At 32.7% G+C, this 23,345-nt stretch overlaps 2 protein-coding genes across 3 annotated transcripts in view; one reads left to right on the forward strand and one right to left on the reverse strand.

Moving 5' to 3' along the window:
- The window catches only part of LOC145941638 (synaptogenesis protein syg-1), a 273,743-nt gene that overhangs the window by 210,266 nt on the left and 40,132 nt on the right, over positions 1-23,345 (reverse strand). For both annotated transcript variants that reach the window (XM_083047832.1, XM_083047838.1), the window contains exon 5: positions 15,336-15,375. The gene's annotated coding sequence lies outside the window, so the exon portion shown is untranslated. The remainder of the gene's footprint in view (positions 1-15,335; positions 15,376-23,345) is intronic.
- The window catches only part of LOC145941649 (limbic system-associated membrane protein), a 203,006-nt gene that overhangs the window by 148,861 nt on the left and 30,800 nt on the right, over positions 1-23,345 (forward strand). Inside the window, 2 exon segments of the mRNA XM_083047852.1 lie at positions 12,568-12,785; positions 14,001-14,076. Of these exon segments, the coding sequence (XP_082903978.1) occupies positions 12,568-12,785; positions 14,001-14,076 (294 nt within the window).

The following is a 23,345-nucleotide window of genomic DNA, read 5'->3' on the forward strand; positions in this document are numbered from 1 at the left end:
TATCGGCGCGAATCGACCAACTGAATGTGGCGTGCGAGATGCGACACGGAGGAATGTGCAACATCGCAATTTCCGAAATGTATTACACGGTTCCATTTCTGCAGATAATCGTATCGATTCGCTCCGTCATTCTCTCTAGACGATCCCCCGCGATCATGGGGATTTCCCGTAGTTTCCATATTTTGCAATTTTTAAATTGAAAAAAGCGACATTTTGAAAGAGAGTTCAAAGGGACATATAAAAAAAATTGTGATGGAGTTTGCTAAGATTTTCTATCGTTTAATTAAGATGCGGTTGAGAAAACGAAGGGGTAAACAGATACTTTTCTTGTGCCAGTCGAAATGAGATTATCTATACATGTATAATTACAAACATTTTTAATTTATTTATTCATTTTTTTAATCTTTCATTCGCGATAAATTTTTAATTGAATTTTCATATTATTTATATTTTTTGTATTACTTGAGAGCAAATAAATGTCATCACGTAAAGGTTACAAAATTTTGTACGAATAAAACTCCTTTTTTAAAAGAAGGTATCAAGATAGACGTTTTCTATAATCACCATATTAAACCGAAGAAAAACAAGTTTTCGCGCTCGAAAAAAATTAGAATTTGATATAAATATTATCGATAACGATAACGATGATATTAACGTTATACGAGTTTGTTGGACGAATTTAATTATAAATCATATTTCACGTAAATGTTAGTAAGCGATAAAAAATTAGGTCACTGTAAATAATCTTTTAAAAACGCGTAATATTTTTTTTTAACATCTACGCGAAATTATAATTTCGTTTCGCGAAAATAGGAAGAATCTCGTATATATGTATATGCATACATCCATGAGTACAGGGCGTCTGGCGCTAATCCGATCGATTGGCACGATAACGGGCGTGCATGATGGAAGACAAGGATTTATCTGCCGCGCGAGAGTCGAAGGATCATACTGTATTTAATTCGCGGGGTCGTTTTAAGGCCCGAATCCCATCGGCGGGCTCACAATGGCCGCCCCGTCGACACAGATATCTATCTCTCAATTTCCTGAATGAAAGTTCGCGCGCATATGTAAACCAATGCGCGGCTTGCACGCGAATTTTCCTAGAATTGTGCATGCGAGATGCACATACATATATGTACGTTTCGTCAGCGAGATTACGACGACGACGACGACGATGACGACATATGTATATATGTATATATGTATATACCGTAATCAAACTCAATCGCTTATCCGATAATTAGAGGTTTTACGAGAGCGGAGTCTTTATCGATCAAGATATACTCGCCGCTTTAATTCGATTTTTTATTATTTATCGACTACTTAATCAACTTTCGATCCGCTTTTGAGAGAAAAAAATTTGTTCGCGATGTACTTCCAATATGCTTCTCAGCGCACTTCCAAGTATCGACATTTTCGACAAGCGTCGCCTAGCTGCATCAATATTAAAGTCGCAAGGTTAATAAATAATCGCGTTCGATGTACAAAAATGCGTCTTTCTTTACATTTTTCGAGAATAATTTTCCCGTTACATGTTCTGACCCTTTTTATTTTTTCTTTTTTTTTTCTTTTTTTATACCAAACGTTCTGTAAAATTGAAAAACTAGGCGGCCTAAAGACAAACTTCGAGATTTTTACTTCAGCCGTTTAATTATCGGTTAACTGACAGCTCCCCTTTCCCTTTTCTTCCCCTCTCCGACTCCGAACGCGCGGTTAACGTACTTTTCCAGTTAATCGAGAACCTTATCGGTAAAATGCGAGAGGAGGTAAATCGGCAAAGGGGTAAATTAAAGCGACTCTAGCAAGTTCGTTGCGTCACGTCGATGGCGAAAAACTTCGGGGGTTCCCCCTGTGCGTGCACGGTTTTACTTAACGCACACAATTTGCCAGAAAGCCAACGGTGATTGCCATAAACAAGCTATAAAGTGTTCACGTTTTATGCATCCATTTCACTTCACTTATCGTCCGCGCTCAAACTTATTCTCTATTTCTCTCATTTTTTTCTCTTTCTTTCCCTCTTCCTCTCTCTCTCTCTCTCTCGCTCCTTCTGTGTCTGGCGCAACAATCCTCATTTTAAATGCGAACAGAACGCGGCGGGGATTTTTATCGCGAGCTGACTTTACGTTAATCATACTAAAAATAACAGAGATGCCACCGGGATGGTTTTCGCCTTGCGTATCCTTGCCGCGCGCATTAGTATGCGGCATGGGCAGAGATACCGAGGCTCGAAAAATGGGACATTAATCTGTTACATTACCTATGACAGTGAGAAACAGTGCCTTAAGTAGCTCCAAGCTCCGGGCAAACGGTGCTATTTATTACGTTGGAGCGCTCCCCGTTGAAAAATATATAGTAATCCAGAAACAAGAAGGGGAATAAGTTGTTCTATCGCGTTGCTCTCTGTCACGATAACGGTGACCAAACGACGGGCTATGTGACTTTTGCGTTATTTGTAAAGAACATAGTCAAATTGGGGCGAAAGATTTCGTTGTTTAAAATTCATTTTATTCATCCCTCTTTCTATCAGACTATTAAATTATTAAATTATTGCAAAAATTTTCTATCGAAAATTCTTTTAAAGTTATTGAAGTAGAGTGATATTGATTGTATATGTATATATGTACAATTTTATTGATTTTTAATTTCTATATCCATTTCCACCTTATGTTATATACCTCGCATAATAGATAATTTAATAAGCACAAATAATGCGAATAAAAATAAGAATAAATAATAATATTTGAAAACGGAGACAGGAAATAGCTTATATGTATCATAAAACAGACCTCAAAACTAGTTTAATTTTCCTTACGCAATTTACATTGAAACTGGGATTTTTATAATATAATTTAATTATATATTGATCAGAAGTTCCTCTAATGGCCCATTATTCTCAGAATAAAATATGCTGTATTATTATTCAACTAATTCGAATGTTCAATATTTGTATATTTTACATAACATAATATTTGTATTATGTAAAATTCCTTTATTTCGCTTCGAATGTCGCAACAAGTTCTTTAAAAGTACCTATAGATCTCTACCGACTTAATAAATTCTTATCCATCATCAAATATGCTGCATGACTTTACTCTCAAAATATCAAAGATATATTTATTTATTTATTATTTAACTGTGAAAATGATAAAGTATGTGAAAGACATTTTCTACTTTAGTGAATTTTTCATTTTTCCCGATTTCTTTCTTTCTACTTGTGTTATACAATTTTTATTTTCCATTCTCTCCCTAATATCATTTCTAACATCAAATAACTCTTCTGCTGGCGATTTTCCGATGATTCTTTAATAAAATTATTTGCTCATCTTTCGTATTTTTTTACTTTAAGATGCTATCCCGACTTTAACCGCGACTTTATAATTTTCACTGCCCGCTTTTTTCCACGGTAGCCTTTGTCATTTATTCTATCGCTTTTTTTACCACGTGCCATGTTATCGCTCATGAGACTCGTATTCTCAGCATGCAATTTCTTATTTTTACTCGCGTACATTCGTCTAGCTTATCGTCGCGCGTGTCAGAATATCATCACAAGATTCACATCTAATAAATATGGCACTGATAAAATATTTATTATTCTAATATATATGCACACATATATAATTATACTTTCAATATTTAGATATAGTTATCAATTGCTGACAAAATAAACATCACTTTGATTAATAACGATTTTGCTTTTACTTTTCTTTCATCTCGCTTCGCAATTCGACTATATATTTTTATTCCGTCTTCCAACAAGTTGACGATTTACTCTCTCTCAGATATTACTTTGCCTTAATTAGGTTCATTTTTACTCTTCTCGTTCTTTTCACTCCCGTACTTCTCTCTTTCCTCGCTACCGCTTTCATTCTTTTTATGTGTATTATTATTGACGAAAAGGGTTCCTCTTTAATTGATGCTACTCTCCCTACGACAATTCTCACTGTTATTTCGCCGCGACTATCTCATGGAAATGTAAACGAGCACCTTTCCGTTTGCCAACCAAAACCAGCGCGTAAAGTGTCCTTTGATCCTCACCCGTCTCGAAGCCACGTGTTCGCCAAATTTAAAGGAAAGGAAGGAAGAAGAGGTTACAGAAGTTAGTTTTAATGAAAATATTTTTAATGGCCTTTAAAAGAAAAATTATTCGGCATTTTCTCTTTTAGAGTAATATTTTGCATTAATCTAATAAAAAGTTAATTCTCAAATATATTTGTTCTCGAGAAATAAATAAAGGTGCCGAAATAAAATCCTGACCTAAGAGAGATGTAGAAGCCGAAAGCGTGAAATTGTTGAGGAAAATATTTTTCCATAAATAATGTCTCTCTCTCTCTCTCTCTCTCTCTCTCTCGATGATATTTAGAGGTATAGAGTAAACAAGGAAGCATGATGGAGTTTATTTCACGTCTCCGCGCACTCATCGCCTTCTAAAATATATATTTTAACGCTAAATAAGGATCTCTTTATATATTATCGTGAAATATTATCAATACGTTTATTCTCTGCTTGAGTAAATGATTGATACGGACAGATAGAGTATATGCGGGATGGTAACTGGTGGCGTAATGCTGCTGCCAGTTGTCGTTACGTAGATAGTTTGTACCAGCCAAGTTTCATGATACTGTTAAGTAAGTTTGCGAAAGCCTTGGTTTCCGCGATGAAAATCGCAGCAGCGCGCTTGCATATGCTTAAAACAGATATGCATATATAGTGATATTTCAGTAATTCACGTAACCATGCTAGCGCTAGTCTTGAAATACACAACGTTTCTCCAAAAGTTTTGCGCACGCGATACAGAGAAATTAACTCTCGAGTTTTACAAAATTACTATCTTTCAGGTACAAAATACGATTGTGAAATGATAAAAAAGTATGAAAAAGTATAATAATATTTTTTTATTTAAATATATTAATAGTATCACGTGCGCTTTATAAAACTCTTAAGATTTATAACATTAAATGTGAAAATTATTAGAGAAAGAGAGAATAATGTAATATCAAAATTTATATTATTTATAGTAATTTGTTCGGATATATTTTTTTATTTAAAAATAATAGTATCGCGTGGGCTTAATAAAACTCTGAAGATTTATAATATTAAACGTGAGAATAACGTAACGTCGTGTGATACGCTTTACTAACTTTATCCGCTTTACGCGAATGAAATTAACGTGTGTAAGACCGACATAATTTAGCTACTACGGTGCAAGACATTTCGAAAGATACGTCGCACAAAGCTATACTACTTTTCGCCTGTAATTAACACCGCGTCGATGTTAAGTGGAGCAGTAAGCTAGAGCGAGAGCTAGTCCGGAGCTATGCGAGCCCTTCCTGCGGCTTCTCTTCGTTAAAGGCGGAGACACTCCGGCCTCTGAATCGGAGAACCCCGTTCTCCTCTCACCCCCTTCGCCGCCGACCTTTCACCCTGCTGCGCGCCCCGTCTTCGCCGCCACCACGTTTTCGATCCTCATTCAGGCGACCGTTTGACATCTGAGAGAGCCCGGGACACTGGTGCCGAATACCAGTCGAATTACCGTAAATCGAACTGCCAGCTACCTTCCAGAGCGTCCCAGGAGACGGTTAAATCCCAACCCTAAGCCCGTGTATTAGCGCTTACTGAATTCCCGCGCTCTCTAAAACAGGGATCACAGCTCATTGCGTGTCCGGGTACATTGCCCGGATGCTCGAGGGCAAACAATCCTTGTATACACCTGACTTTATCTGATCCCTGAATCGCGAGAGAATTGGGATAATAATCTTTACACGGATCGAGAATTGGGATAATAATCTTTACACTTTACACGATCGAGCTAGCTGTTTATCGACGATCTCTCTCGGTCGGATTTTTATTTTCTTTTTGCCTCTTTTCTATAAATATTGATATCGTACACCTGGATGTCGCGTACTTGTCGAGCGGATTTGTCAATAATGATTTCTTAAGCGATAATAACACGGCGACGTGAAATCACACCTGAATAATTCGCGCAATCTGGAAGGAAGGCCATCAGCCGGATTAAAGGCAGGACCAATAAAGTAGAAAACGTTACAAAACCGCCGGTATGAAAACCGATGGTACCGGGCCGCGCGCTCGCCGTGATAAATCGATTTCGTGTGAAACGAACCGTGAAAAATGGCGGGCAGTCGCACGTGGAAAATGTGTTTCGGCTGATAGCGCTTTCGACGCACTCTCTCTCTCTCTCTCTCTCTCTCTCTCTCTCTCTCTCTCTCTCTCTCTCTCTCTCTGTCTCTTTCTCTTTCGGTGTGTATGTTTCTCTCCTTCCTCGCAGGCCTCGTTGGCACCGGTTAATGCAGTTGACCCTATGCAACCGTAAATCTAATCCCGCTGACTGCCGGACGTTGGTTAGGTTGGTTAAACGATCTCTTAAGGGTCGAGCCGAAAGGGGCTAATGTAGCGTTAAATAATTTAAAAACTAGGTCGAAGAATTTTTTCTCGGACAGATCAAGTTTCGGACAAAGTTATCTCTGTGCGGATGGGACTTGTTCCACGCTAATTTTTTATCCTCCCTCTTCATCTTCCGAGATTCCTTCCAGACTAATGATAAGATTCTAACTTTGAATGATCGAAATGATTGTGTGACGCGAGAGGCGAGCCATCTGTGATGCTGAGCGACAGCGATTATTAATTCAGGGAGTAAACATCTCGTTTTATATTTTATTTTCTTTTGGACGGCAAACGCACACACGAAAATTCTCTCGAAACGAATTATTATTAATTTATTACAATTATCATTAATTTATTACAATTATCATTAATTTATTATAATTATTATTAATTTATTAACAATTTATTATTAAATGACAAATAGGAAGAAATAGCTTCACTAAAGTTACCAACATTTTTTCTTTTATAAAATTGAAGATTTTTTTTATATTGTCCAATGATAGATGAATCCAAAAGTCAATACCGGAATTAGAGTAATACCGCGAGAGAGATGAACCACTTCAAAACTTTTTAACAAACATAGCCGATTAAATTACTTGAAGTTGAACATTTTTAATAGATTCTGATAAATGATACTTAATCAAAAAACATAATATATAATTTGCAAATGTGCTTTTTTTTAGATTTTCTCTTTGCCATTATGTTATACAAAATTGTAATACTTTATCTAAATTTAACTCGCAATTGTACTAGCTGTGTTAAGCTTGGCGCCGTTAATTAATCCAACTGAATGTCAATTATAACGTACAACGTTTGTCCCATTGTTTAAAAAATCGAGTCTTTGTCCATCTCAAGTGACTTTTCCGAAATTATTCTAAATTTTCCAATAATTATTTTCTATACACGAGAAAAAATCAAAATCTAAAATGTAAATATATCTCTAACGCGTGATAGAAAAAAAATGTCTCGAAAATTAAGACAAATGGCTAGGGACGGGAAGCGATTAGAGATAGGTTTACGCCCTGAGGAAACCACTATTGTTTCGCGCGATATAGAACAGGGTCAGGAGAGTCTCGAGATTGACGATGCGGAAGCATTAAGGAAGGGCAAGGTCAACGATAATGTTTTTATCGCGCTTGCGAGAAACAGGTGCTCGCTTATCGCGGTCCAGCTTTCTCCCCCTCGTTAAACGTTATGCGCATTGCGTTCGGTAACCAGATAATCTGATCGGCTCACAAATAATCCGAGCGATCCAAGCACACACAATTTCGCACACAAAATGTCTTAAACGCGTTTTCTATATTAGCGTTATTCCGCCGTAACGTTGTTCTTAAGTTTTCAAGCAAAGTTTGTTGCAGCCAGAATTGCATACTTCTCGAGTCTTTAGCGATATCTCGAAGGAGTTTGAAATTCTTTAAAATGTTGCAGCATGGAAAAAAGAAAGGAGCCGGAACTTAGAAAACTGACTTGACTCTAACGAACGAAGGCGCGAGGCGACGACACGTTTTTAATCCGATAATTAACGCAATTTTCAATCGTTTTATCATTTTAATCGCGTTTAATTGCGTTTCAAATTTCACCGGGGATATATTCGACGATATTTTTTCGAACGGATAATTGTCCTTTAGTACGAAAGCATTGATTCGAAAAGCCAAACATTTCCGCGTGAAAAATGTAGGATAGATTTTTGTTGCACGATATGCTTTGGATTTTCGAGAAAATCACTGTTAAAAATTAAATTTATTTTCTTTTCCTTTCTTTCTTTCTTGAAGCATGAATGATCAAAATTATAGTCGTGAAGCACGTTACGCGTAATAAAATAAAAAAATAAATAAAAGTTCCTTCGAAGAATATACAATGTTTATATTCATTTTTCTCTCTTTTGTATAAATTTCCTATTCATTCTCGCGAATTAGAGAAAAGTTTTCATAATATTTCAATGTGCTTTATTTGAAAACGCTCGGGCGTCTATACGTCTTCGTTTTCCCTTCTTCTACCTCGCGCGGATAATTTGACGGGAAAACAGCATATGGCGGTTCGACTGGAAACATCGAGGCAAAATTTCATGCATACCGTCTGAACAAGCCAGAACGTGTCCGGGCATTCTTTATTAAAGGGCATACCGCGATCCGGGCGCGAAGAGACGGAGGCCTTCAAGGCCTCCGTGATGAATGTAAGGCCGAAACCTCTCGTAACCTAACCCGTCTCGACCCAACTCTATCCTATCCTATCCTACATAAAGGACGTACCTTTAACTCTGTTTAACTTCCACCTGAATTAGCTTTCATCTACCTTGCGGCCCGTTCCACACATTGTTCTCCGCAATCTAACTCGACGTAGTTTACATTTCGCAGTGGTCCGTGCTAATGTTTAAACCCTTCCTCCTTCACCGCGGATCACTTTGTTCGGTAAAACATTTATCCTAAAATGTAAAAATTTCTTCTCGCCAACTTATACACACGAGAGTGCAAGTTGATGAAACGAAAAATATTTTTTTTATTCCTTTTAACGGCACATCGAATATATTATTATTGCACTTTGGTATGAAAAAAATAACTTTTACGGATATAACTACGCGTTTACTTTGGCATCTATCTCGCTAATTAAAAAATTCTATTTAAAATAAACATCACCTCTCGCTCTCTTTCTCTTTCTTTCGAAATTAATGATGAAGAATGAAAGTCTTTAGATCTCTGTTAGCTTATACTTCAAGAAAAGCGTCTTCTTAAAGCATTCTTGTTGAAGAGAAATTAATTCTAAATTCTGTTTGAAAAATACAAACATTGAAAAAAAGCGTATAATAATATTACAAATAACTTATAAATATTACACCAGATTATCACGTAATATCTCTTACAAATTAATTATACGAAAATGCATGTCGATGCACGTGCGAGAAAGTGTCTCGCGCTAAAGGTACTCGGCTTTTATCGATCGAATTTGACGTTCGCGCTCAAAGCACAATTCGAAAAAGAAGAACAAGAAAAAAAAAGAAACGATAAGAGAGGGTGCGCCCAATGCCCGACGCAGGTCGGAAGCTTTCGTATAGCAAAGCCTGTGCTTGTCTGCGCAATAAGGATCCCAAGCATTACAGACAACCTAGATAGGTCCCGTCCCTTCTCTCACCCTCAGACGGAATGTTTTGCATTTTAAGAAGGTGTCGGATATCCTTTGCGTTATCCGAAGACAGGCCGCCCTCGTCGACTCCGCTCCGTCCAGAAGCGAGGATGAAAGAGAAAAAGAAAGGGAAGAGAGACACAAGGGCGAAACCCTCCCTTGAAATCCGTAGTAATTCACGGTCCTGTATTACGTGCCAAAAAGAACACCCCCAGTCGGCGACGACCGATGCTAGCAGGGTCGCATTACACTGAACAAGCGGAGAATCCACGCGAGCATGTTTAGCAATAACACCAAATGTTTAATATTTAACAGGATAGTTAAATTAATCGACAGTTTAATATTTAAGTTAAATGCGCAAATTTTTTTTTAACGTTGCGTAATATTAAAATTTTGCGTATTTTACGAATAAAACAGCATTATAATTTAAATACCCAATATAAATTTTGTAAAAGTTATAACAATAATAAAAATTTTTTGCTGTGGCTTTTATATTGAATTTTAAAAATCGTCCTAAAAATGATCATGCATGAAATGATAATATTAATAAATTAAATATATTTCTAATATTAATTATATAAATTTCTGCAAAAATTTATATTGGATAATTAAATTGAAAAATTACGATTAATGGTGGTCTTTTTTCACACATATCTCTTAAGAAAAGTTGAAGATTTTTCAGAGAAACTTAAAATTGTGAGTTATATATAAAAGAGAAAGAGTTACTCTCTCTCCGTAAAAACGACAGCAAAAATATAATATTGTATAAAAGTACGAGATTAACAAATAACGACGAAAAATCGGACGATTCGCGAATGAATAAAGCAGTCTAAAAACAGTCGCGGGAAACGGATTGGTCGGGCTTCTGTGTGGTCATTTTCTAGAGGACTCGAAGAACAATCGCATTTAATCGAGTCGCCGTTTACCGAGACTCTTGCTTAAAGGAGATCCCAGATGAAACGAGAGCAAACTCGATCGTTCCGGTATCCAGGAGCCGACAAACCCTGTTTTTCCCTCTTCTATGTGGAAACCCTCTTTAAAAAAACGGCACTTCTCTCTTTTTCTCCGTAAAGCACATTTTTTTAAAAAGCCGTTTTCAACAGTTTAATTTCATTGAATATTTAAAACAATGTACATATTAAATCGTCAATTTGCGCGGAATCCAATTACGGATTCTCCACAGCACAAAATTATACACCAAATTTACTAAGTTTAAGAAAAAAAAAATTATGCGATTTATAACCGCGTCAAAGAAATATCTCGTAAATCGAGAAAAACATATACTATATATATGTATAATAAAAAATAAACGAACATTTTTTAGCTTACTGATAATGAAACCATATAACTTCGAAAGTAGTTCAGCTATAAATTTACGTACCTGTTTCGCGCACAAAAATCTTCTATAAAATAAAACTTTATTTTTGTCAATGGTAGAGAGACACGAAAACATTTAATTCTGTCTGCGGAATTTGTGGAGTTATCTTTCCTGCTCGAAATCTCATTTAACGAAAAAATTTATATATATATAATCGATATATATATAAATATATATTATGTTACGATTAAATTTACATTAATTTAGCATTTGGAGCGCCTTTTCTCATCATTGTCGTATCGTATCCAATTTTTTACGCGCGATTTAATTCGAAATCGATATTTTTTAATTATCGGATTTTCTCTTAGAAATATGTTTTAATTTTTGAAAAAAGAGAACAATATCCCAAAAACATAGTTTTTATTTATATTTTTACTGTTTGTCACTTGTAACCGATTTGTTCTGCGCGATACTTGCCTCGCGAACATTGCAACACTCTACGGAAAGATGGGTTAGGTATATTCTTAGAAGGTTTAAGTTAAATTGAAGCGCTCTTACCTCGAGGAAATGTTATCACGGGCGACGACAACAACGCCAGGGGCTGTTCATCGAAATGGGATTACTTTTTTATTAAAGGGCCGCGTGATACGCATTTAGGTTTCACGACGTATAGCAAAAATTAAGCCCGGTCTCTTCCGCATGTAACGATTATATAAAACTTTGAAAAATATCACCATCTTTCTCTTTCTATCTCCCTCTCTTTTTTTCGTCAATTCATAAAATTTATTTTTATCTTCTTAATTTGCGATATTTTGAATATCTATTAACATAATGAATCTTGATATAAATTACGAAAATAATATCTGTAATATAATTTATATGTGCATGTATAATAATACCGAATAATATCAATTTGTCTTTATTAATAATAATTGATGTCTCTTTATTAACAAATAACATTGAGAGAGAGAGAGAGAGAGAGAGATTCTTTGAAATCTCGATAATAGGAAAAGAATCAACAAGAATCAGATCGCACAGATATTTGTACGTAAACATTTACATCGATATATATTATATAATTGCTTCTGTAATAATCCTTTCTTTCATTCATTTTGCTTCTATAAATGATTGAACGATCGCAGAAATAACAAATGTTTCAACATAAATATTTACACACCGAGATTTCTGTTCTGACTTTTTTTATGATTGAACAGATCATTATCGGTAACTAAAATGCTATTGGCTCTTCTCTTTGTTGGTCCTTCTTAAGCTCTTATCCTGCATTTTTTAATACAAAGTTTAACTTATAATGTCGAATTGAATTTCACTTAATTGGGCTTCTTTTTATACCAGAAAGATACTGACTCGTTATTCATATTTTTACTGTTTGTAACCGGTTTTTCTATGATACTTTCCTCGCGACACTCTATGAGAGGATGAATCAGATATATTCGTAAAAGGTCAAAAACCTTCAAGTGTACGTTGAATCAACTTAGGTCAAAAACTGACATAATACGGCGACTTAGAAATCGCACTCTGAAATAATCAATTATATCCCGAAGGCGAGAGCTCTCGAAAAAGCCTAGAATCGTCTCGAGTCATTCTTCACCCACCGGTTAGTCGCGGAGATTTATAGACGCGCGAGAGGGATATCGATCGCGCGTAGACCCATCGTGTATTGTTAGTAATTGGAACATTTATGAGCCAATCAATCACTTCTGCCGTTGCAGTCCCCCCTATGCTATGGATACCGCATCAATTGGTCGGCGCGCCCTTGGGCTACTCTGTTAATCTGGAATGCTATACCGAGGCTCATCCGACTTCTTTGAATTACTGGGCGAGGGAGGACGGTCTAATGATTCACGAGAGCACTAAATATAAGGCCACGTCGTCGCCCGACAGGCCCTCCTACAAGACGCACATGTTGCTCACGATAACCAACATACAGGTGAGTGAATGAATGCATCATGATGCAATTTTGTGTGTCACTTTTGTTTCCGTATGATCCAGTTTATCCAAACTTTTCTACACGTGACGTATTTATATGGAAATAACGCGCGCAAAGAAATAGATTTTTTTTTGCCCCAGCCGAATGGAAAGTTATTGTTAATGATACAATGATAAAATATATACGACTCGTTGCTTTATCGATATATATCGTGCGAAAAATTGAGCGTTGTAAATTTTCTGCGTGTTTAATAAATTAGAATTGCACGATAATAATGGCGAAACACGACGTAATCGCTGTAAAAAAGCGCGTGGCTTGATCATGTACACCGCGTTAAAATTCACGACTGGATAATGGCACCGTATCGTAAATCATCGATCGTGACGCGATGACGATGAGCGTAATAAAGTACTCGTTTAAACTGTATATATACATGTATAAAATAAAAAAAGTAAAAACATTTATCATTACTCAACTATGTTATAATATTAATGTTCCATAAAATGTGCAACATAGTAGCCATTAATTAGCATTAATTAGCATTTAAAGGCGATACATATATATATTTCTTTAATTATGAAATTGAATTTTCCGAGACAAATTTTTATAATTAATATAAGAAAAAAGTTAAAGTTTCTCCGAATCTTAAATTTTATAATTAATGAGAGATATCTCGTCTTACATATAATTACTTTATTAAAATCTTCTCCTCTCTCTCAGGAGAACTTGTTCATTCGGTTTACTTTTAGAAAGACGACTACGGTAGTTACAAGTGCATCGCCAAGAACTCACGTGGAGAAATATATTTGAACTTAGAATTATAATTATAAATATTTAGCAATTTATATAATTATAAGAGAGAAAAGATTTTCTCCGAAATTTTAAAATTTTACTAATTAAGGGGTGAGAATATCTCGTACTACATATATAATTATTTTATTAAAATCTTCTCTCGTTTTGATAATTTGTTCATTCGGTTTACTTTTAGAAAGACGACTACGCTAGCTGCAAGTGCATCGTTAAGAACCCACGTGAAGCGATATATATAATTATTTAATAATTTATATAATTTTATAAGAAAAGAGTTAAAGTTTTTCTCCGAATTTCAAAATTGTACAATTAATGAGGAAAATATCTCGTACTATACATAAATATATAATTACTTTATTAAAATCTTCTCCCCTTTGATAACTTGTTCATTCGGTTTGCTTTCAGAAAGAAGACTACGGTAGCTACAAGTGCATCGCCAAGAACCCACGTGGAGAAACCGACGGAACGATTCGTCTGTACAGTAAGTGTGTCTTTCGTTTTGCTTCTCCGCGTTTTGCCCCGAGCCATATCAACCCGCGTATATACCGTTTACTAAGGTAATGACGGTTCGTCGCGAGCTGTTTGGCGCGTTTATGCCGCGTGGCTGTCATTTCCCGCTTGTTTACAAAGTACCGACGAAGACGGGGGGGGGGGAGAGAGGGGGTAGTAGTAGTTCTCAACGAACTACGTAATTTCTACGGCACACCCGTTGACGGATACACCCCCGCGGTTTGTTTCTTCGGGCGACGCGTTTCGGCGGCGCAGTTTGACACGGTTAATTCCGCTCGCCCGTTACGCGATATCTCTTCCTCTCCTATACAAATATACCCACGTTAATTACCTCCGCCTAATATTTGCCAACAGATCGCGATTCGCGGTGGCACTTCTCCCGAATTAAATCGCAACGTAGTTGGCTGTGGCTACGGGGCTTTAATGCGGCTGATTAAATACAGATAGCTTCAATATTTAGTTTTTCACGTTATTATCGATTTTATCCTTCTACAATATTTTATCTGTTATTTTTTAATACGATGCATGCGTTTAATAAACTGGGGGAGAAATTTCATATAGGTAATTAAGGAATTTCGAGCCACGATTAGACACGCTGGAAATATGTATACGCTGTGAAATATGTACGTAACTCATGAAAAAAAGAGTATGAAACTCTTGGGATATGTAGAAAGCAAATAGAATCAATGGCGCTTACGAAAACGAATGTGGGGACGAGATCACTCCATTAGTACCGACCGGTTTTTCGCATTAGCAGCATTCAAATGAAACGAGCATTTAGCATAAAAGACTATCAATAAGAGAGATGGCGAAAAGTAAATATCTGATTCGTTTAAAAAACAACGAGGACGAAAACGATTTTCCATGCAATGCAATACTTTTCGTTTTGCTATTAATTTTGCTACTGATCTCTGTGCACATAACTAATTTAACAAATTGGACATTTTTTGTCTAGATTATTTATACATGAAATATTATGTGAGAAATGATTGATATTTTCAAAAATAATTTTATATGATAAACTCTATATATTTTTTAAAAATATTCATTCTTAAATAAATAGTTTTCTGTATTAAGATTATAATTAACACTTTTGAGAGAGCTACGCAGCTGTAAAGGAAGGCAGGTTGCAAAAAAACTTTGGAATAATCTATATATGTATATATATGAGATCTAATTCTCATATATAAATTTAATCTATGCTGATTGTAAAATAAAAATAAGACTCACCGTTTCGATGCGTAACAGCGGAATTGATCAATGTTGCAATCTGTAAAATATAAACATAATAAAAAATTAATAAAGCGAATGGTATGTCCAAAACAATTAATATTTTTATAAATACTTTTATGTGCACATTTAATTATTTTATTCGTTTTTTAATAGAGAAGATTTTATAGTTTATGAAAAAAATTGTTTTTTAGTACATGTATGCTTTTATAAAATATAACAAATATGCAAATATGAATATAAATTATTATAAATATAAATATATAATTATTTAAATAAACAGAAATTTTAAACATGATGCTGAAATATTTTATATGTATCTGCATAAAAAATGTATTAATTTCGATGTAAATATTTTAAATATTTCGCGAAAGAAAATTTTAACTATTTCATATATGTATTACGTAATAATTTCAAATCTACGAAAATAAATAAGCTATATGTGAACCTGGCACCCGACTTTTTAAAAATTAATTTTTTAAAACGAAAAATGATAGCATTTCGTTTGTACTTGTTTGTAGTAACAATAATTTCGTTTGTAGTTTTATCAATTAATGAATAAAAAACATTTTTTAAATGATTCGCACGCGACATTGAGATGTCGCAAATCCGCTTGCGCAGTTTACTTTAGAATCGTTTGTAGTTGTTTGTAGTGATTTTCCTTTCGTTTGTAGTTGAGCAGTTCAAAAGTTATAAACAATTGTTTATTCGTCCAAGAGCTAACTTTGTCAATTTTTAAGATTTTTCAAATCCGCTTGCGCAGTCTTCTTTAGAATCGTTTGTAAATGTTTGTAGTGAATATCCTTTCGTTTGTAGTTAAGCGATTCAAATGTTATAAACAATTGTTTATAACTTTTGAACCGCTCAACTACAAACAAAAAGAAAATCACTACAAACAACTACAAACGATTCTAAAGAAAACTGCGCAAGCAAATTTGCGATATCTTTAAAATTAACAAATTTACCTCTTGGATGAATAAACAATTGTTTATAACTTTTGAACCGCTCAACTACAAACGAAAGGAAAATCACTACAAACAACTACAAACGATTCTGAAGAAGACTGCGCAAGCGGACTTGCGATATCTCAATGTAGGGTGCGAGTCATTTAAAAAATTTTTTTTATTTATTACTTGGTAAAACTACAAACAAAATTATTGTTACTACAAACAACTACAAACGAAATGCTATCATTTTCCATTTAAAAAAATTAATTGTTTAAAAGTCGGGTGCTAGGTTCACATAGCTAAACTATCGTTTATAATTATAGATTGTTGAATCTCGATTCATACTACTTCAAAAAGTCTGACTAATTTTAAACTGTACTACTAAACATTAAAATAGATTTTAATTTGTTAAAATCTGTTATTTTGCTCTTTAATAAATTCTTAGACTAGTATATTACACATAATTAATAGTTTTATTAAAAAATTAGCACTGTTTAATCTTGATTTATACTACTTGGAATAGACCAACTAATTTTGAATTATACTACTAAAAACAAAAAATTTAAATATTTCTTAAAACCTTTTCTTTTTTTCTGTGTAATAAATTCATAAATTAGTATGTTACATAAAGTTTCGTTTATAATTATAGACTGTTGAATCTCGATTCGTACTACTTTAAAAAGTCTGATTAATTTTAAACTGTACTACTGAACATAAAATTCGATTTATATTTCTTAAAATCTGTTATTTTGCTCTCTAATAGATTCTTAGACTGATATATTACACATAATTAATAGTTCCATTTAAAAATTAGCACTGTTTAATCTTGATTTACACTACTTGAAATAGGCCGATTAATTTTGAATTATACCACTAGGAACGAAAAATTTGATTATTTCTTATAACCTCTTTTTCTGTGTAATAAATTCATAAATTATTACTAAAATTTATTACACGAAAAAAAAAAAAATATTTTAAGAAATAATCAAATTTTTTGTTCTTAGTGATATAATTCATAATTAGTCGGCCTATTTCAAGTAGTGTAAATCAAGATTAACAATGCTAATTTTTAAATAAAATTATTAATTATGTGTAATATATTAGTCAAAGAATTTACTAGAAAGCAAAATAACAGATTAAAAAAATAAAAATCTAACTTTATGTTTAGTAGTACAGTTTAAAATTAGTCAGACTTTTTGAAGTAGTATGAATCGAGATTCAACAGTCTATAATTATAAACGACGTCGTAGCTATGTGAACCTAGCACCGACTTTTTAAAAATTAATTTTTTTAAACGGAAAATGATAGCATTTTGTTTGTAGTTGTTTGTAGTAACAATAATTTAGTTTGTAGTTTTATCAATTAATAAATAAAAAAATTTTTTTAATGACTCGCACCCGACATTAAGATATCGCAAATCCGCTTGCGCAGTCTTCTTTAAAATCGTTTGTAGTTGTTTGTAGTGATTTTCCTTTCGTTTGTAATTGAGCCGTTCAACAGTTATAAACAATTGTTTATTCGTCCAAGAGGTAAATTTGATAATTTTAAAAATATCGCAAATCCGCTTGCGCAGTCTTCTTTACAATCGTTTGGAGTTGTTTGTAGTGATTTTCCTTTCGTTTGTAGTTGAGCGGTTCAAAAGTTATAAACAATTGTTTATTCGTCCAAAAGCTAACTTTGTCAATTTTTAAGATTTTTCAAATCTGCTTGCGCAGTCTTCTTTAGAATCATATGTAATTGTTCGTAGTGATTTTCCTTTCGTTTGTAGTTGAGCGATGTAAAAGTTATAAACAATTGTTTATTCGTCTAAGAGGTAAATTTGTTAATTTTAAAGATATCGCAAATCCGCTTGCGCAGTCTTCTTTAAAATCGTTTTTAGCTGTTTGTAGTGATTTTTCTTTCGTTTGTAGTTGAGCGGTTCAAAAGTTATAAACAAATTGTTTATAACTTTCGAACCGCTCAACTACAAACGAAAGGAAAATCACTACAAACTACAAACGATTCTAAAAAAGACTGCGCAAGCGGATTTGAAAAATCTTTAAAATTAACAAATTTACCTCTTGGTCGAATAAACAATTGTTTATAACTGTTGAACCGCTCAACTACAAACAAAAAGAAAATCACTACAAACAACTACAAACGATTCTGAAGAAGACTGCGCAAGCAAATTTGCGATATCTTTAAAATTAACAAATTTACCTCTTGGTCGAATAAACAATTGTTTATAACTGTTGAACCGCTCAACTACAAACAAAAAGAAAATCACTACAAACAACTACAAACGATTCTAAAGAAGACTGCGCAAGCGGATTTGCGATATCTTAATGTCGGGTGCGAGTCATTAAAAAAATTTTTTTATTTATTAATTGATAAAACTACAAACGAAATTATTGTTACTACAAACAACTACAAACGAAATGCTATCATTTTCCATTTAAAAAAATTAATTGTTTAAAAGTCGGGTGCTAGGTTCACATAGCTAAACTATCGTTTATAATTATAGATTGTTGAATCTCGATTCATACTACTTCAAAAAGTCTGACTAATTTTAAACTGTACTACTAAACATTAAAATAGATTTTAATTTGTTAAAATCTGTTATTTTGCTCTTTAATAAATTCTTAGACTAGTATATTACACATAATTAATAGTTTTATTAAAAAATTAGCACTGTTTAATCTTGATTTATACTACTTGGAATAGACCAACTAATTTTGAATTATACTACTAAAAACAAAAAATTTAAATATTTCTTAAAACCTTTTCTTTTTTTCTGTGTAATAAATTCATAAATTAGTATGTTACATAAAGTTTCGTTTATAATTATAGACTGTTGAATCTCGATTCGTACTACTTTAAAAAGTCTGATTAATTTTAAACTGTACTACTGAACATAAAATTCGATTTATATTTCTTAAAATCTGTTATTTTGCTCTCTAATAGATTCTTAGACTGATATATTACACATAATTAATAGTTCCATTTAAAAATTAGCACTGTTTAATCTTGATTTACACTACTTGAAATAGGCCGATTAATTTTGAATTATACCACTAGGAACGAAAAATTTGATTATTTCTTATAACCTCTTTTTCTGTGTAATAAATTCATAAATTATTACTAAAATTTATTACACGAAAAAAAAAAAAATATTTTAAGAAATAATCAAATTTTTTGTTCTTAGTGATATAATTCATAATTAGTCGGCCTATTTCAAGTAGTGTAAATCAAGATTAACAATGCTAATTTTTAAATAAAATTATTAATTATGTGTAATATATTAGTCAAAGAATTTACTAGAAAGCAAAATAACAGATTAAAAAAATAAAAATCTAACTTTATGTTTAGTAGTACAGTTTAAAATTAGTCAGACTTTTTGAAGTAGTATGAATCGAGATTCAACAGTCTATAATTATAAACGACGTCGTAGCTATGTGAACCTAGCACCGACTTTTTAAAAATTAATTTTTTTAAACGGAAAATGATAGCATTTTGTTTGTAGTTGTTTGTAGTAACAATAATTTAGTTTGTAGTTTTATCAATTAATAAATAAAAAAATTTTTTTAATGACTCGCACCCGACATTAAGATATCGCAAATCCGCTTGCGCAGTCTTCTTTAAAATCGTTTGTAGTTGTTTGTAGTGATTTTCCTTTCGTTTGTAATTGAGCCGTTCAACAGTTATAAACAATTGTTTATTCGTCCAAGAGGTAAATTTGATAATTTTAAAAATATCGCAAATCCGCTTGCGCAGTCTTCTTTACAATCGTTTGGAGTTGTTTGTAGTGATTTTCCTTTCGTTTGTAGTTGAGCGGTTCAAAAGTTATAAACAATTGTTTATTCGTCCAAAAGCTAACTTTGTCAATTTTTAAGATTTTTCAAATCTGCTTGCGCAGTCTTCTTTAGAATCATATGTAATTGTTCGTAGTGATTTTCCTTTCGTTTGTAGTTGAGCGATGTAAAAGTTATAAACAATTGTTTATTCGTCTAAGAGGTAAATTTGTTAATTTTAAAGATATCGCAAATCCGCTTGCGCAGTCTTCTTTAAAATCGTTTTTAGCTGTTTGTAGTGATTTTTCTTTCGTTTGTAGTTGAGCGGTTCAAAAGTTATAAACAAATTGTTTATAACTTTCGAACCGCTCAACTACAAACGAAAGGAAAATCACTACAAACTACAAACGATTCTAAAAAAGACTGCGCAAGCGGATTTGAAAAATCTTTAAAATTAACAAATTTACCTCTTGGTCGAATAAACAATTGTTTATAACTGTTGAACCGCTCAACTACAAACAAAAAGAAAATCACTACAAACAACTACAAACGATTCTGAAGAAGACTGCGCAAGCAAATTTGCGATATCTTTAAAATTAACAAATTTACCTCTTGGACGAATAAACAATTGTTTATAACTTTTGAACCGCTCAACTACAAACGAAAGGAAAATCACTACAAACAACTACAAACGATTCTAAAGAAGACTGCGCAAGCGGATTTGCGATATCTCAATGTAGGGTGCGAGTCATTTAAAAAATTTTTTTTATTTATTACTTGATAAAACTACAAACAAAATTATTGTTACTACAAACAACTACAAACGAAATGCTATCATTTTCCATTTAAAAAAATTAATTGTTTAAAAGTCGGGTGCTAGGTTCACATAGCTAAAGTATCGTTTATAATTATAGACTGTTGAATCTCGATTCATACTACTTCAAAAAGTCTGATTAATTTTAAACTGTACTACTAAAAATTAAAATAGATTTTAATTTGTTAAAATCTGTTATTTTGCTCTTTAATAAATTCTTAGACTAGTATATTACACATAATTAATAGTTTTATTAAAAAATTAGCACTGTTTAATCTTGATTTATACTACTTGGAATAGACCAATTAATTTTGAATTATACTACTATAAACAAAAAATTTAAATATTTCTTAAAACCTTTTCTTTTTTTCTGTGTAATAAATTCATAAATTAGTATGTTACATAAAGTTTCGTTTATAATTATAGACTGTTGAATCTCGATTCGTACTACTTTAAAAAGTCTGATTAATTTTAAACTGTACTATTGAACATAAAGTTCGATTTATATTTCTTAAAATCTGTTATTTTGCTCTCTAATAGATTCTTAGACTGATATATTACACATAATTAATAGTTCCATTTAAAAATTAGCACTGTTTAATCTTGATTTACACTACTTGAAATAGGCCGATTAATTTTGAATTATACCACTAGGAACGAAAAATTTGATTATTTCTTATAACCTCTTTTTCTGTGTAATAAATTCATAAATTATTACTAAAATTTATTACACGAAAAAAAAAAAAATATTTTAAGAAATAATCAAATTTTTTGTTCTTAGTGATATAATTCACAATTAGTCGGCCTATTTCAAGTAGTGTAAATCAAGATTAAACAATGCTAATTTTTAAATAAAATTATTAATTATGTGTAATATATTGGTCAAAGAATTTACTAGAAAGCAAAATAACAGATTAAAAAAAATAAAAATCTAACTTTATGTTTAGTAGTACAGTTTAAAATTAGTCAGACTTTTTGAAGGTGTATGAATCGAGATTCAACAGTCTATAATTATAAACGACGTCGTAGCTATGTGAACCTACCACCGACTTTTTAAAAATAAATTTTTTAAAACGGAAAATGATAGCATTTCGTTTGTAGTTGTTTGTAGTAACAATAATTTCGTTTGTAGTTTTATCAATTAATAAATAAAAAAATTTTTTTAATGACTCGCACCCGACATTAAGATATCGCAAATCCGCTTGCGCAGTCTTCTTTAGAATCGTTTGTAGTTGTTTGTAGTGATTTTCCTTTCGTTTGTAATTGAGCCGTTCAAAAGTTATAAACAATTGTTTATTCGTCCAAGAGGTAAATTTGTTAATTTTAAAGATATCGCAAATCCGCTTGCGCAGTCTTCTTTACAATCGTTTGTAGTTGTTTGTAGTGATTTTCCTTTCGTTTGTAGTTGAGCGGTTCAAAAGTTATAAACAATTGTTTATTCGTCCAAGAGCTAACTTTGTCAATTTTTAAGATTTTTCAAATCCGCTTGCGCAGTCTTCTTTAGAATCGTTTGTAGTTGTTTGTAGTGATTTTCTTTTTGTTTGTAGTTGAGCGGTTCAAAAGTTATAAACAATTGTTTATAACATTTGAACCGCTCAACTACAAACAAAAAGAAAATCACTACAAACAACTACAAACGATTCTAAAGAAGACTGCGCAAGTAAATTTGCGATATCTTTAAAATTAACAAATTTACCTCTTGGACGAATAAACAAATTGTTTATAACTTTTGAACTGCTCAACTACAAACGAAAGGAAAATCACTACAAACAACTACAAACGATTCTAAAGAAGACTGCGCAAGCGGATTTGCGATATTTCAATGTCGGGTGCGAGTCATTTAAAAAATTTTTTTTATTTATTAATTGATAAAGCTACAAACGAAATTATTGTTACTACAAACAACTACAAACGAAATGCTATCATTTTCCGTTTTAAAAAATTAATTTTTAATAAGTCGGTGCTAGGTTCACATAGCTAAATAAATAAATAATCAATTAATTTTACAAGTATACATAAAAGAGATAATAAAATAAATAAATAAAATAAAATAAAATAAAATAAAATAAATAAAAGTTATATATATAAATTATATATTATATTCATGCTAGGATTGTGCTTCGCTAATGCCACCCCAGGCTTTCTCTTCCTCCCTTGTTCATTTTTGATTGCTCCTTTGTAACACTTACACTCACTCGCAAAATGACTCGATTAATTATTATCGCGCGCTCATCACTAACATTAATTACCAGAACACGACGACACTTTGTATAACTATTGTATAATAAAACGAATTGATTATCGCTAATTATAATAATCGTAAGGAATGATTGGGTTTGATGTCTCTTGATATTTCTCCCTATCACATCGTGTAAATCAATATAAACAACCTGTCTGCTCGAGCCTCACCGTGCGAATGACAATATGACAAACAATATATACACCGTGAGAAATAGCGCAAGCATTGATAGTAAATCGT

This window comes from Prenolepis imparis, unplaced genomic scaffold, assembly GCF_030444845.1.
Source record: "Prenolepis imparis isolate NDT839.2.m4 unplaced genomic scaffold, iyPreImpa1.0 SCAF_1, whole genome shotgun sequence".
Classification (NCBI taxonomy): Eukaryota; Metazoa; Arthropoda; class Insecta; order Hymenoptera; family Formicidae; genus Prenolepis; species Prenolepis imparis.